A 16,573-nucleotide genomic window follows, 5' to 3' on the forward strand; every position below is an offset into this window, starting at 1 on the left:
TTTGGGATAAATTCTGCAGAGAAATACTGCCCTGTTTCTTTCTCACACTGGAAGTCATCCCTGTAGCTCTGCATGTGTTCCTTTAATATTTACATTTGTAAGTTGTCGTAAAAAGTAAAAAATTACATTTGAAGTACTTATGAAGCCTTTCATTATTTAAACCATTTCCTTTTTGGCAGCTTGAAGGCTTCCCAGCTCTCCTGGCAATTGTAAGGCAATCCCTTTGGGAAAGAGAAGAGTTGCTGAAGTTGAAATTGATACTGGCAGCTTAGGAATCCTCAAAACAGCTAGAGTATGTGTTCTAGTTAAAGTACTTCCAGTGGCAGGAAGGAGGCAAAAAAGCATCTGGTCTGTGATACAGCATGGCCGGTTTAGCATCTGCATGATGCAGATCAGTGCCCTCTCCGTGTTGTCACTGATAATCACAGTGGGTTTGGTATTGGAAGAGGAGAAGATTGTGACAGTTGCCTTCTCATCCCATCGATTCCTTCTCTGGAGCAGCCTGGTGCTAACCTGAAAGCTGCTCCCTCAAGTGAGGTAGAAGTGAGGCTGGTGGGAACTGTTAAGTATGACCCTAGCACTGCATCAGCAGATGGTGCCATCGCTATGAGAACACACCATGTGTTTTAATCCTTCAGCTTTTCGGAATAATGGTTTGGGAAGCCCTGGTGTATGCTGAACCACGCCTGTGTCTGCAGCTGAATGTGACTGGTTCCTCAATAAAACAGAGGCCTCTGTCTGTAAAAAGATGTCTTCTGAGTTGTGCTGTACTGACAGCATGCTTAGTTCCTCTCATGAGGGTAAAGAATACCTGACATACCTGATGTACGCTGTGTCTAGGTGAAAACGGTGCCTAGAAGAAAAGTGAACAGAAACAGTGCCTAGAAGAAACGGTGCCTAGAAGAAAGCTACACTAAGATGGATAATAAGATGAATAATAGAAAAATATGATCTTAGTGAGAGCTAAGAAAACATAGGTTTTTCTCCCTCTTTCAAAGACTGAGAGCACCTGCTTTATAGAGCCTTGGGTTTTCATTCTCAATGAAAGCATGCTTTCATGTAGCTTCAGATCCTTTTGAGATATTAAGTGTCTACAGGTTGTTTTGTTTTGATGGGTATATTCATTAGACTTCAAACTCAGAAATCTTGCATAGGACCAGGCATCAAACACAGTGACTAAATCATACCTTGGCGTATAACTTCATAGCTAATCTTAGTTCTGATGGCCATGCACTGCAAAGATGGGTGCATGTGTTTATCTTCGCACCACAAAGCATTCCGTTCGAGTGGGAGAACCCATGCAGGTAAAGCTGCACAAAGCCTTACATGTGCTTAATTCAGATTTTGGTTTTAGGTGGTATGAAAAGAATTGCCATGCAGGTGAAAGTAAGGTACTCTGAATATATCAATGTAATAGGGGCTGGTCCTTAGTTGGTATGGAGTAAGCCCCATGAATTCAACAGATTTTCCTTTCTCCTGGAGCAAGTCCAAAAAACAGAACTGCAAACGTTCACTTATGTATGTATTAAAGAAAAATAAAATAAATAAAAGGGCTCATGATTCTATTAAAATATAAGGTATACACAGTAACTGAAATTAAGATGCTTTCATGTGTTTAAGTTGCTCAAATTGTATATAAGATAAAAGAAATCAGACCAAGTAGCAGGACATTCCAGCAGCAAAAGCTGCTACCCTGCAAAAATACTTACTAACTATAGTAAGAAGTTATGTAGTCAAAAAGAGCCAAGAAAGACTTACAGCAGGACATGAGAAATACAAAACGTGTTGTTTTGAGCTTGTTTGCATTACTCATTTGAGTACAGGTGAAAAGGTGTCTAAAGAAGATTGCCACCACCAGAAAGGTGTTTGAGGGACCACTCATTTGGAAAGACTCTGGGAATTGCTGAAGCCCTGTAAGTGCTATGAATGTTTGGAGAGAGAAGAAAACAAAAATCCATGCTGAGAATAAATACTTGCTCCCTGATTCTCCCATTCCTAATTCTGTAGGGGGCAGCAGACTTGCACCTTTCAGTCGTGGAATTGGATAAATACCTGCTTGGATATCTGGTTCGGTGAGAGAGGTTTTCGTCCCTCGGGCTGGTGCTGGGACACTGGAGAGATGATGGATGCTAACAAGGTGATGGACACTAGGGAGGTGATGGGTGCCAGGGAAGGGAGATGTGGGCAGACAAATGCTCCCAGTTCACAAGCTCTTATTTTCTTGGCAAAGTGAAATCTCCAGGTTGTACAGTGTGGACAGAGGGCTTTGGGAATCCCCGGATGGCAAAACTGGTGCTTTGGAGCCTAACATAAACCAGCACCGTGTACAGGTATTGCCACGTTGCCCTGCACCACGTCAAGAACAGCATCCCTCACCTGGGGCAGGCAGCTGCCACATTGACCCTGCAGCTTTTTTTGCCCAAATTCTGCCAAGTGGCGGATGTGGCCGGGGTGTGAACGGTCACCGCCATCCACCTCGCCCCTGCCCTGTCCGGGTAGAATCATGCGGCCCCTCCTGCCCTGCTGCCCACCTCCGTGCCTTCACCCTCTAGGGGGAGGTTGGTAAGCAAAGGCCAACCCGGGCACGGGCAGAGTCAGGGGGTCAGGGCCAGGCCCGCGGGGCCGCAGGCGGCCTCCCCAGCACCGCCCCGGGGGACTTTGAGCCGAGGAGCGGCCCCCCTTGCACCGCTCGTCATTGTCCGCACCGCCGAGGGCCATGGCGGGCCGGCACCGGCTCCTGCTGGACAACGCGCAGCAGCTGGTGCTGGTGTGCGCCCGGGGCGAGGAGTACCTGCGGCGGCAGGACGCGGGCAGCCTGGCCGTGCTGCGGGACGCCAGCCTGGTGGTGGGGCTGTGAGTGCGGGGCCGCGGGGCCGGGGCTGGCTGCGGGAGGGGGTTGCTGCCGCTGCCCCCGCCGCGGTGGCTGCCGCCGGCTGCCTCTGGCCGGGAACAGGGCACTGCAGCTGCCTGCCTGTGTGGAGCGGGGCTTTGCAATCCCCATAGGATCACAGCATGGATGCTGTTGGAAGGGACCTTAAAACTCATCCAGTTCCAACCCCCCTGCCATGGGCAGGGACACCTTCCACTGGACAAGGCTGCTCTGTCCAACCGGGCCTTGAACACTGCCAGGGATGGGGCAGTCACAACTTCTCTGGGCAATCTGTGCCAGTGTCTCACCACCCTCATAGTGAATAACTTCTTCCTAATGTCTGATATAAACTTACCCTCTTTCAGCTTAAAGCCATTCCCCCTTGTCTTATCACTGCAGGCCCTTGTAAAAAGTCCCTCTCCAAAGTTCTTGTAGGCCCCCTTTAGATTCTGGAAGATTTCCCTGAAGTCTCCCTGCAGCCTTCTCTCCTTCAGACTGAACAAGCCCAACTCTCTCAGCCTGTCTTCAAATAACAAATAATTTTGACTATTTCAATCAAAGTCCTGATAACTTCCTTTATCATGCTGTGGTCACACATCAGCCTCCTGAAGATAACTTGTGCTTTTGAACACTACAGCTATCTTCTTCTCCCTCTGCTTTCTATGTGAACTGACATGAACTAATAGCAGTGGTATAAATAATTTGTATAATGAATGAAATTAAAGTTAATAATGTATGTAATTACATCTCTGTCATTTCTAAATGCTCTAACTGCTCTTTGAGTCTAAAAAATTCAGCCATGTAGCGCAGAGGCAACTTCATTGAGGTTCCCATGATGACTCCCAGTTGCTGTTCTGGTAGTTTGAATAGAGCTGGAGAAAGACAAGGCTTAGAGGACAGAGGTACTGCACATGCCCAGGGAACCCTGTTGTGTAGGTGAGGAAGAACTCCCTGCATGGCTGGACGCAATTTGTCAAGTGCAGTCTGCTGTTCCCAGTACCATCCTTGAGCTCCACTGGGAGAAAACTGCTGTTGAACCAATGATCAGTCCCAAAGAGGTTTATCCCCATGGCTTCCAAGGGCATAAGGGTAAGATTCACGGCCAGGCAGTGAAGGCTGGTGATGACATTTTGATTTCCATGAGAGGGAGAGGGCCCTGCAGATACCTGCTGGAGTAATGTTGTGTATCTGCTGATCCACAAGGGAAAAATAATGTTGCCTAGCAGAAATGAGAACAAAAGAGTGCCAAGAGTCCAGAGGGATCTAAGTAGATGACATGACAAGTGTCATGGCAAACAACATGGAATGCATGGCATTACTCCATCATTTTCTGTGCGTCTGTAAGATGAGCAAACCACGTCCTGTGTGCATCTTCAGTCCTGCTGAAGGTCCCTACCCCTGCTTCCAGAGAGTTGTTGCTCCACTAGTTCTGTCAGTGAGCACTATCCTTTTCAGCAGGCTCATGATTCCTTTGTCCATTGTTGTTTGCAGAGATGGTCGTATCAAAGCTGTGGGCCAGGCAGATGTTATTCGCAATCAGTTTTCAGGAGCAACATTTGAAAGAATAATTGACTGCTCTGGGAAGTGCGTGTTACCAGGTAGGTGTATTTGTTCCTAATGACACAGTGCTGAACTGTGGCAAGTGCTTAGAGACAAAGTACTCACGTGTGCTAATGCGTGTTAAACATCCCTCCAGCCTTTTTTCTTCTATGTTCAGTACAGGTTTGGCAGTATCTTGTGCTGGGGCAGAGTATCATCGCTTCCTCATCAGGAGTGCTGCAAGGAGAAAATTGCAGCACTCAGGATGATTCTTTTGGGCTTCATGGTGGAGCTTTGTCTCCTCTTTTTTCATGTTAGAACTGTTCCTCTATCATAGATCACATGGTGATGTAGCTGGGCCACATAGTGACTTTCCACATTCAGCTCTCTTTTCTGTACCCTTTCTGCCCATCAGCAGTTCAGCCACAGAGCTCTGTCTCCCTCCTGCCCATGGCCAGTTGGAGGCAAAAGGGCAGCAGAAGATTTTAAGTCACATGCTATGCAACTTCACCTGATGGAAAATAAACCTGGGCAAGTCTATTGCATGAGCTTTGCAACTGCTGTTAGCGCATGAGCTGTTAGGCCTCTGTTATGTTTGCAATGGCCTTGGGCATGCAGTAGGGTTGGTTTTGCAGCTTGTAGAAAAAGCTGGAGTAAGTGGACTATTGTTAGAATAAGTGCTGTTGTACTAAGCCCAGCCTAAGCAGTTTGCCTTTTTAAAGAACACAGATGTAAACTCTAACAAACTCTTTCAAAGTTTGCCATTTATAATTTATTCCACAGTTTGAAAATGTCATCGAAACACCATGAAAACCTCAGCAACTGGTGCACTCACCCAGAGACATTTTGCATAACGTGTCACACCTAAAAAAGCTGAAAGAAAATTAATAGCTTTTAAAGAAAATCCTAGATTTTGCACTGCCTGGATTTTTCTTTTTCTGTAACTAATAGAGACTTTATGGGGAGTTTCTGCTATTTAATTTGCTTGCATGTCCGTAGCCTTTTCTCTTACACAGTGAAGTAATGCAAGTGTACATTTACTTTGTTTCCTTTAGGCCTGGTAGATGCACATACGCACCCAGTGTGGGCTGGTGATAGGGTTCATGAGTTTGCAATGAAGGTAACAGCGTAACATTACACATCTGGATTTTTATTTCCTCTTTCTTTTTATTGCACATAACTTTCTAGTGAATCCCATCTTTCATTTGTAGAAAAATGCATATAATCTAAGGAGGGATGATTTCTGAATAACAGTAGTCTGAGAGAGAAGTGTAATTGCAGCCTTGGCAGCCAGCCTTGGTATAGTTTTGCATTAATTGAAGCAATGCAGGAGTGCCACCTTCTGTACCATCTAACCTTGATTCCCCCACCTCCCCCACCTCCCTTTTCTCCACATAAATGACTTTTTGAGCTAGAGATAAATTTTCCCCTTGGGCTCGGGGGGAAGAAAATCTTCAAAGTAATTCTCTTTATGTTGCTTCTTACAAGACTGCTTCACCCAAGTGGAGGGGAGAGAGAAGAGGAAGGGGAGGGAGGAAGAATTAATGGAGATTTCTGTCCTTCCCCTGACTTCTTCTCTTTGCAAAGGGTTCTCAAGGCACTTTGCAGAATCCCTTGGATTCATTTAGCAGCTAAATGTATGTGGGTGTTGGGTTTTGTTTCCTTTTTTCCCGAAGCTGGCGGGTGCATCCTATATGGAGATCCACGAGGCTGGGGGAGGAATACACTTTACTGTGGAACACACTCGCAAGGCCACAGAGGAAGAGCTGTTCAGTACTTTCAAGCACCGACTCGAACGCATGCTCAGAACAGGATCTACGTTGGTTGAATGCAAGAGTGGATATGGCTTAAACTTAGAAACGGAGCTTAAAATGCTCCGGGTGATCGAACACGCAAAGCAATGCATGGACATTGGCATTTCCTCGACGTACTGTGGAGCTCATTCAGTGCCAAAGTAATATGACTTAATTCTTCTTGCTCTTGTTAAGTCTTACTGCTTTGCATTGAAAATTGCCTGTTATTTTCAGAAACGTTTCTTCTTCCCAGCCCTCCTGAAATACATTATTTGAAACAATAGCCAGTGTTTACAGAAGGCTCTCCTAAATTTTAATTTGAAGGAAGACAGGGAAGCATTATTTAATGGCTACTAAATGCCAGCGGCAGTTTAGCACAGAGTCCCTGCCTCCAGCTGAACCTCCACTGAATATAACACAGATTACAGGATTTCCTGCACAGAAAGTTCTTCTGCTACTCTCAGTCTCTGCCATGAACTTTTATTTTAACCAGCTAAGAAAAATAAATGGCGTATCTGATCCTGATATACCTCAGTAAAAAAACCTTAATTATACTTCCATGCAATGGAGAAATGCACACATCTTATATGTATGTGATGAGTAGAAGACTAAAGTAAACATGTTTAATCACAACTATTGGCTCAAATAGAGATGCCATAAAAAGCCTTTCTCACTTTGGCAGTTTTTCCCCATGACTGGTTGGAAGGACCTTAAAGCTCATCCAGTTCCAACCCCCTGCCATGGGCAGGGACACCTTCTACTAGAGCAGGTTGCTCAAAGCCCCTTCCAACCTGACCCTGAACACTGCCAGGGATGGAGCAGCCACAGCCTCTCTGGGCACCCTGTGCCAGTGCCTCGTCACCCTCATAGTAAAGAAATTCTTCCTAATATCTAATCTAGCATCTTTCAGTTTCTGTGGGACCATGATATAGAGCATTGGCAATAGGCAGCACTTACTGAAGTATGCACAAATGGTGCAAGCTACTTCAGTCTGAGCCATTCTAGAAAAAAATAAGGCTGCCCTGTTTAAAATGATGCTTGTTCCTGCCCATTGCTTTCAAAAACTGTTTCCAGCCTTGGGACTTCCAGACTTGGAGTATCTGCAGTTCTTTAGGAGTTGAACCTAGAAAATTTACAGGAGGGGGACAAAGAAATAACTGTTCATGCCTCTAGTTGTCATTTTGAATCAAATTCATGGGTCTTTTTTGAAGTGATTTCCTGAGCAGAAGTCTCTCGCATTAAAACAATGAGTTTTGCATTCTTGGGCATTATGTCCCGCCAGAAAGTGAAACCAAGACTTGTATTTCCCTCGTTTTTTTCTTGGCTCTGGTGCTAATCATTCCTCCAAATGCTGCTGAGTCAAAGAAGAAAAGGGAGAAAGCTTGGTGTGGTAAAAGCCTGGGCAACCCCTATGACTGTTTCAGTGAGAGTGAACAAAATAAGGGCCCTAGGCCAGGTTCTGCTCTGCCTTATAACTGCACAACCTTGTTTATAAATCCAAGCAGAATTTGGCTTCTAGAATTTACTGCCACTGTAAAACTCCCATGTGTGGCACTTGTATAACACCGGTCTGTGCCTGAAATGGGGATCGAGATGTCACAGGCATTTAGCTGCAGTGTACCACTTACCTGCAGATCTTAAAACTGCAAAATACTAACAACCCAACTGCATATTTTGGGATTGTTAGCTCTTTTGATCAGAGGCATTTACTGATCTCTTCTGGGTTATCTCCCTCTAATAGGAGGTTTGTGAATGGATCTGACTTTGGTAAATTGAACCTTGGGAGGCCCCTCTGATTCAGAAACAGTTGCCTAGCTATCGCTCTGAATAATGCAAAAAGATGAGAGGTAAATTTGAAACAATGATTTGTGCTGCACATCCCCTTTGAGAGTTGATCCTTGCATAAACATATTGCATGAACACCACTGAACGTATTTAGATAATCATTTATGTATTTTAAATATCTGTGTTTTAGGATACAGGAGGTCAGAATACAGGAAAGCAGAATATTTTGTTTTAAAATATCGCATGTCTTGGTTAGCATCTAAGGTACCCACCTTATAAAAAATGTATAGTAGTGTATTCCAATGTTCTTTGAATGGATAGTAATTCATATTTGAGAATATGAAGCAGTTTTAAGCTTTTAATCTGAAGGGGTTTTGAGTGATTTGTATTTGCATCATTTTCTAAACAATGTGGTAATTGCATGTGTGATGTGAGTGTTTGACAGGCTTCAAGGATGTTATTCTTATGGCTCCCTAACATTTTCTTTTCATTAGAGGGAAAACTGCTGCTGAAGCCACAGATGACATTATCAATAACCATCTCCCTAAACTGAGAGAACTCAAACTAACTGGTGAAATACACGTTAACAATATAGATGTGTTCTGTGAGAAGGGAGTCTTTGATCTGGAGTCTACCAGGAGAATTCTTCAGGCTGGAAAAGATATAGGGTTACAGATTAACTTCCATGGTGATGAACTCCATCCGATGAAATCTGCTGAGGTACATCTTTGTTAACATTCAGTGGAGCCATTTTTGCTCTTGGAGGGGCTGAATCTTTGAAAGAATTGCAGTTTTCAGAGGTTTTCTTTTCTAAGGCTTTATAAAACAGACCATTCATAGGCATCTGCTTCTGTCAGACTATGGAAAGTGCAGCCCTTATGCAGCTTTGGAGTTAAGGACGTTGGAGGAAGCCTTGACCTACATGCAGTAACATGCAGTGCCTAATCAAACATTGACTTTGCTTATCTTCCACATGGGGTACAGACGGGGAAGGTGGATATCCCTGAACCCAACAGCAACTTGAAAAATCTTTTTCCCTTAAATGTTCTGTTAGCAGCAACAAGTCAGGTGTGCAGTGAGCGCACTCAAGAGGGATGGTTTAGTCAGGAACAGGCTCCCAAATAGATTGATACAGAAAGTCACTCTAAGACCACATTTCACCATCATTGCTTCCTTCCTGTGGGGTCTGCTCAAGTTATTCTTTGCTTTATTAAAAAACAAACCAAAACCAAAACCCAAAAAGCTTGATTAATCATAAAAGCTTTTTTGGTGCTTCACTGTTGAAGGCAGCAGTTGCACTACTAGTTCTGCAGCCAGTGTCAGTTTTGTCAGCTGTTTTCTGCTGGTTACTTTGTGAATAGGAGTTGATAATGGTTTTATCCATAGCTGTCCCACAGTTTGCTTGTCAGACGGCTGAAGACACCACTGAAGGTACGCTTCCATTCAGTGGATGGTCAATGCCTTTTCGTGGACAACTTCTCCTGCAGTAAATTAGCAAATATTTTGTCTCTGCATTCCATTTGTAATTTCAAGCATTCTTTATGGGTTTTCTTTAGTAAATTTTACATTAGCAGTGAGTTCTCTCCTGCAGTCAATTGCAAACAACATTGCTTTACTGCACTAATTGAGAATGAATTGCTTAGCTTGGAGCTGAACTCGGAGCCCGGGCTATCAGCCACCTTGAAGAAGTCAGTGATGAAGGTATCAAGGCAATGGCAAGAGCTAAGTGTGCCGCTATCCTTTTACCAACAACTGCCTACATGCTAAGGTAAGGCCACTAGATTGATGGAAGACTTTTGTAACAGCAAAACTGTATGGTTTTAGGGTCTTTTAATGTAAAAGCATAAGCTTGTATCTATGCCTCAAGGATCAGGTTTGATCAGTGAAGACAATCACAAACACAAAGAGATGCATGAGCCTCCTTAGGTCTTGTTTCTGGTGGAAATTCTCAGTAATGAGGCAATATCCTACTTCTGAGAAGTCTCACAGGAGATTTGGAGTGATGCAGTCAACACTGGGATTTAACCATTGTGACAGGATGAGGGATCAATCAGAAAAAGAAGAAATCTGGATGGTTTTCTTTAACCCTTTTAGACTTTTAAAACTGAGTTGGCTTCTTTTCAGGCAAATTATCTCTGCAGTATATGTATTTGCTCTCTTGCAGAAGGTTTTGCTGGGAAATGAATCCATCAGCTATCAAAAGAGCTGAAAGACTGTGGGTAGCATTTTAAAAAACTTATCTGACTTTACCCAGGCAATACTGAGCAGAATTCCCTTAAGAACACTATTTTCCTGTGCAGATATTACAGATAAGCATAGGTGGATCACCTACTTACCCCTAATGCCAAAAATAAGCCAACTAGATGATGAGGACCATAACCCAGTAATTGACTTGATTTTGGTTTATTTTCAACAGCCCGCTTTGCGAGTGCCATTGCCACTGGTGCTCATGCCTGTGACCATGCTTGTGCTTGTATTTGTGGTTACCTGTTCATGTCCTGCACAAGTGTTTTTGAACCACTGATTGCTGGTACATGCACTGCCAGAAGACAGATCTCAGGGAGGATGTGTGGTCCTGCAAACTGATCCCAGGAGCAAAACACCTGATCAGGCAAACTGACCAGGGAGGTGAAGGAGACAACAGAGATGCAGCCACCAATAGAAGAGGCTGTGGCTGTAACTCACGTGTTACTCCAGAGACTCCATGCACTGGAAAGTTTATAACCTCAGGATAAGGCTAAGATGGGGATAATAACAAGCCATAGGAAATGAGGCCTCATTTGTTGCAGTGTCCTGTTTACTGAACACAGGACTCCCAGTCTAAAAATGAAGAAGCCATGAATGAGAGACTCGTTAAGAGAGTATTTGAGGTCTGAGAGCTGTGCAGTGTATAAGAAGTTGCTGTGAGGTAATGTACATCCTTTGCTGACCTCCTTCAGCTCCTTCAGTACCAGTTATGAGGGCTCAGATCTCGGAAGGTCCTGCCTGTACACAATCCCTGGTTTGAAGAAAAGCAGTAGTGGCCAGGGATCCTTCACTGGCTGACCAGGGCTGGTGGTCAGTGTGCAGCTGGAGAGTTGCTTAATGGTAAGCACACTCTTGTTTTGGCCTTTGCTGACTGTTGCCTGCAGTACTCCTAAGGAGTCTGGCAGCAGAGCACAGCGGGGGATGCAGAGGCTGGAAGGACATGTGAGGACAGGGAATGGCACTTCAGACAAATTCTCTTAAACACAATTAATTCTTGGAACATCATGTTATCATAAATCTGCTAAGAGTATTCTGTAGGGACAGGATTGTCTTATACCCAATGTAAGTACTCATTTATTGTTCTTTTCTGTTAACTGCAATGCTTTTAATACTACTTTCTGAGCAGCAGTCACTCTAGTGTTTCATTTCTATTGTTACGGTGCATTATTTCTGGACACGATGTTTGGTGCTATTGGTTTTACAGCAACTACGGCTAAAACTTCTTAGTGTATTTCCTAGTGCCCAGCCTTGCAAACACCTTCCCATATTAATCCAATGGCTAAACAATTTTGAAATGGCCATTCTGGATATTGAAGTTATTAAAGGTTCCTTTTGCATTAACAGCGCTAAGTGAGAAAATCCTCTAATATACATGGCTTTAAGGTCACAGCTTCAACTTAACATTTCAAAATGACAACAGGGCTGGGAAGGGGTTATTGCATTGCTTGTGGCAGGTATTTGGGAGCCTGCCTTTGAAGCTGTAAGGACTAGAAAATACTTCTCAGAGAAATGAAGATTTTCACCTATTAAATCCTGGCATGGCTGAGGTCTGGATAAATACCAGAATTTCAGTGGCCTGAAGCCTGATGGTTGATCCTGGCTGCTCCCACATGATGGGAATGGATCACAATTCCTGTTCTCGGTATCTGTAGGGTGATAGGTAGAGCCAAGAGGAGAATGTGGGCCTTCATCCCCAAAAGAATCAGTGTAGCTGAATGCATGCATCTAGCCAAACGGAGTGGTGGCTTTTGCTTTTGTAAATCATCACATATTAACTAAGTGAATTGTACTGACAAGTGTTTTTCCCGCTAGACTGAAGCAGCCTCAAGCTAGAAAAATGTTAGAAGAAGGAGTTATAGTTGCTCTTGGCAGTGACTTTAATCCCAATGCATACTGTTTTTCAATGGTAAGCTATTTTTCATTCTTACGACACCACAAAATTACGCAGTCTCTTACTAGTACAACTTATGTGTAGATCTCGCATGCTTAAAACTGTCTTTGTATCTGCAAAGAGAGCTGTATCACCTGATTAGACAACTGCTCATGCTTATTGAAGTGTGTTGGTAGTTTTTGCCAGCAATTCTTGAAACCAGAAGGGGTTCTATTCTTTGTGTAAGCTGAGAGGCTTATAAAAAAGGTTCTCAAAGTTCCTGATTTTAGATTTCTGATTCTGGAGTTAGCAAGATTTACATTACACAGAACAACTCCTGTTGCACAAGGAGGGAGGAGCGCTTAGGGATCTGAGGCATGAACAGCTTTATTTGTGTTACTGATAACTCCCATTTTCCACTTAACTTGCCTATTAGCCTATGGTGATGCATCTGGCCTGTGTAAACATGAAGATGTCAATGAATGAAGCGCTGGCAGCTGCCACCATTAATGCAGCTTATGCTCTGGGAAAATCGGATACACATGGCTCCATAGAGATGGGCAAGCAGGGGGATCTTGTGATCATAAATTCATCAAGGTTTGTTCTTCCATTGTCATCTGAAATGTGATTTAACAGAAGGGACTGGTTTTCACCATGTTTGCATAGTGGAGAGGTTAGTGAACTTCTTGTGCCACTAGCATTTTAGACCCACTTTCATTCTCCTTAATTGCTCCACTGGAAAATAAAGCCTAGGACTTTTGGCACTAATATTACAAATAATCCATGCCTAATTACAACTTATCTAAAGGCAATACCTGCTTATTTCATGGAAGGAATTTTCTACTGATTCAGAATCATAGAAGAAGTCATAGGATGGTTTGTGCTTGAGGGAACCTTAAAGCTCATCCAGTTCCAACCCCCCTGCCATGGGCACGGACACTTTCCACTAGACCAGGCTGCTCCAAGCCCTGTCCAACCTGGCCTTGAACACCTGAAGAACTTCTTCCTAATGTCTGATATAAACTTACCCTCTTTCAGCTTAAAGCCATTCCCCCTTGTCATATCACTACAGTGATAGTGATGATCACTATCATTTGCACATGAACTCACTGTGTTCATGCAAAAAGAAATCAACATGTACACCTGGAATAGTGTTTTCCCATGGTTCAAGCAAATCTTTTATAATTACCAGGTGTACTAGGTATATAAGCCACTCTAATGCAAGTCTGGATATTCTTATACCTCTTGTCTTTTTAGGTGGGAGCACTTGATTTACCAGTTTGGGGGACATGAAGCATTGATCAGCTACGTTATAGTTAAAGGAAAAGTCATCTATCAAAATGAGAGGTGTGAGACAATGATCAGTTACTGAGAGATGATAATTTAAGAATGATGATAATTTGGAAGCTACTATTAGCATGGAGTATTTCAAAGCAACAGACAAATCAGGTTTGTATTGTACCAGTAAATTGTTTGCCTGCTCACCTTACCAGCCTCTTGTTGAAATAAACTTTACCAAGCATTACCCATTTGGAACATTTTCACGTCTGTTGTCCTTCTCTCTACTGCATGAATATAATTCCTAGTTGTATCCTTTTGAAATAAGTCAGTTTCAAAAAATGGTTTCTTACACAATTAATCTATCAAATCTATTCATCTATAAACTTACATATTGTATTTGAAAATAACCCAAAGAAACCACCAATGAATGAAGAAGTTCATAATCAGGTAAGATTTATTGGGAAGAGTGACCCATGACAGAGGGCCAGAGGCTGAGACATGGACATTTGGAATGGTCCTTGGTGGTACTGGGAGGCCCAAGGCAATGTTCATAGCTCCTGGGTCTGCTCAGTCCCAAACTAAGCAGATACCAGAACCGGAGTCATGGTGGGAAGCACAGTATCCGACCTCTCCAAAATACCCATCTGCTTTCTGCAGCCTTCAAACTCAGCAGGAGCCAGCAGTTGGGAGCCCAGCAAGGTGCTGCTCACCAGCTGATCTGCAACATCTTCCCTTGCCAAGGATCAACCAGCTCCTTTGGAGCTACAGGGGCAAGAAGAAGGAGGAGAGGAAAATGCAAGTACACTGCTCACTGGCTGCTGGAAGTTGGAGTGCACTGTAGGTTAGAGGTTGAGTCAGGCTTACTGTTGGAAATGAGTGATGCCAAGTCTTTACAGTTTACTCTTACAGGCAGTTAACCCAGTGAGGTCTGATGAGTGCAGCCAAACTCTCCAAATCTCAATTACCTTGGGATTTAAAAAGTCACATGCAGTGTCATGTTGATGTTCCAAAATCCACCTGATTTAGTTTATTTTAGGCTGAATCTGAAATAACACAAGACATGTTTGAAGACATGTCAAGTTTGAATGTGCTTCTAATGATCAGCTAAGTTTGAACATGCTTCTGATGATAAGTTAAGTGTATGACAACACCTACTCAGAGCAATGTCAGAAGATCCTGTTTTTTTTAAAGCTCTCTTTCTCTTTTTCTTTCCACTGCTATTTTTATTCTTTTTGTTCTGGGGCTTCTGCCATCATTTGGGGAAGTGACATGAAGAAAAAAGGATGATATAGCTCTGGGGAGTTCAAGCTGCTGCAGTGTTTAAGCAGATGGTCTGGGGTAGGGAGGGTCTCTGAATACACACTGGCTGAGGCTTTTCTTCAACTTCAAATGGTGGCTACAAAAACAAAAGAACTTCATTTTCTGAAAGTCATAAAACTACACCTGACAAGCACTAAGAACTCAGCATCAAAAATTATATTGATACAATCAGGTGGCATAACCTGTGGCACAGAGTAGTGGTTTAGTGAACCAGACCCCTGAGGAAGAACAACAGTCTCATTCTGACCAACAGATAGTTGAAAGCCATCACAAACATGTATGAGCTTTATTATGATCTTCTGATCTCCCGACCTTTGGCACATCTGCTAACATCCAAAATACGTAAGCCCCCATAGAGTATCTTTGTTCCTGCTTTGAGCCATGCAAACCAACTAAATCAGTTTTCAAAACAATTTAACGGCATTCCTGCCACTAGATGTGTTTTCCCGTAAGCAGATGTTGCACCAGATGTGGGTGTGGACTTCATAGAGCTTGGAAGAACACCTGAAGTATGCAATTGCACAGTCCGTTCTAACCAAGGCAGCCTTCATAAATAACATCCAAGCAGTCAGTTGGGGGAGCTGTCAGGGTATGAGTGTGTGGCTAGAGCAGTGCCTCTTGGCTTTTCACAGGAACAGTGTGAAGCTGAGGCCACCCTGCTGCAATCTGTGCTGGTGGTCCCTTGGTCCCAGCCAGCCAGAAGTGGTGTGAGTGGGACCAGTGCCTAGCACCTCCCCTCTGAAGTGCCTGAGGCATTGAGGGGCCCAAGACTGCATAAGAAAAACCTCAAATATTCTTCTGCTGGACAGGAATAGGCATTCGTGGCCTGAAACTACTGATGTGAGGGGATTCTTTTCTCATGGGAACCATAAACCATGTGCTTGCCTGACCAGCTCAGGCAAATCCAGTAGCCGTTTGGAAATACACCCCAGGACTGTAATTAATGGCAGGTTTGCAGTTAGAGCAGGCAGATACACTTTGGTGATGCAGCTGGCTTCAGTGTTCCCGCACCTCCACCTTCATGGTCCTGCCACTGCAGTGTTACCACCATGCCATGCAGCTGTCAGGGAGGGCACATCCCACTGAAATGCAGTTTTTTGTTTGTTTGCTTTTCATGTGGCAGCAATGACGTTCACTCGCTGGCTCCCACAGCGGCTGGGGGTGGGACATGGAAACTTCTGCTGGCTTTGCTGCTGAAGGAACCATATGGTTTAGCCATAACATGAGGCTGAAGGCAAATGTTGGCCCTACAAGCTCTAAGCCTGGCTGCTTGTTCTCACACTTGATTTTAATTAATACCTTATTTTACACAGAATGGAACAGCTTCAGGGGGAGACTTGGATATGCCTGCTACAGAGCCTTGGGCTGAAAGAGTAGGGACTGAATTGGTGCAGGAGAGACAGAGGCCAGAGATGCTGCAAGTGAGATGCAGAAGGGAGATAAAAGTTCTTGTGCCATGAGTAGATACCCCAGTTGCCGGGTCTTCTGGCCAGGTTAGATGTCTCCCTGCTGGCTGGCCAACAGGCATGGGTCCTCTCCTGGGGGCTCATGTAACACTGTAGCTCTCAGACACTTGATGGCAGCCCCATACTAGGCTTTTGCTGTCCCTTGCAGCACAGCTGACAGCCTGGGAAGATTTCTAGCTCATGCTGAACCCCCTCCAGCCATGGGTATCAGGCCAGTAGTGCCAGGGCTGGTGTTTGTTAACCAGTCTTCACATGTCATCACTGCACCATGATGTGAAGTCCAAGTCCTGACTCTTCCCTTGCAAAACAAAGCCTGTACCAGAGGTCAGTACTGTAACACAGCACACTGTGACACCAGCCCCTCTGTGGCGATGGAGCCTTTGGATAGCTGGTGAGCCATGGG

The 16,573-nt window shown here is 44.1% G+C and overlaps 1 protein-coding gene across 1 annotated transcript; it reads left to right on the forward strand.

Moving 5' to 3' along the window:
- The first annotated feature begins 2,671 nt into the window (after positions 1-2,671).
- AMDHD1 (amidohydrolase domain containing 1) lies at positions 2,672-13,628 on the forward strand. The gene is made up of 9 exons (XM_062611324.1): positions 2,672-2,853; positions 4,361-4,467; positions 5,464-5,528; positions 6,085-6,362; positions 8,481-8,706; positions 9,630-9,754; positions 12,046-12,139; positions 12,540-12,700; positions 13,361-13,628. Exons 1-9 carry the CDS (start codon positions 2,717-2,719, stop codon positions 13,473-13,475), a joined length of 1,308 nt encoding a protein of 435 aa, XP_062467308.1. The 5' UTR covers positions 2,672-2,716; the 3' UTR covers positions 13,476-13,628.
- Positions 13,629-16,573: the final 2,945 nt, after the last annotated feature.

Source organism: Pezoporus occidentalis, unplaced genomic scaffold (genome assembly GCF_034315485.1).
Source record: "Pezoporus occidentalis ecotype Australia unplaced genomic scaffold, CSIRO_AGI_Poc_V1 ctg152, whole genome shotgun sequence".
In the NCBI taxonomy this organism is placed as follows: domain Eukaryota; kingdom Metazoa; phylum Chordata; class Aves; order Psittaciformes; family Psittacidae; genus Pezoporus; species Pezoporus occidentalis.

Coding starts and splice junctions, on each gene's coding strand:
- AMDHD1 (XM_062611324.1), top strand. CDS start 2,717: ATGGCGGGCCGGCACCGGCTCCTGCTGGACAACGCGCAGCAGCTGGTG. Junction 2,854..4,360: donor GCCAGCCTGGTGGTGGGGCT/GTGAGTGCGGGG, acceptor TGTTGTTTGCAG/AGATGGTCGTATCAAAGCTG. Junction 12,140..12,539: donor ATGCATACTGTTTTTCAATG/GTAAGCTATTTT, acceptor CTTGCCTATTAG/CCTATGGTGATGCATCTGGC.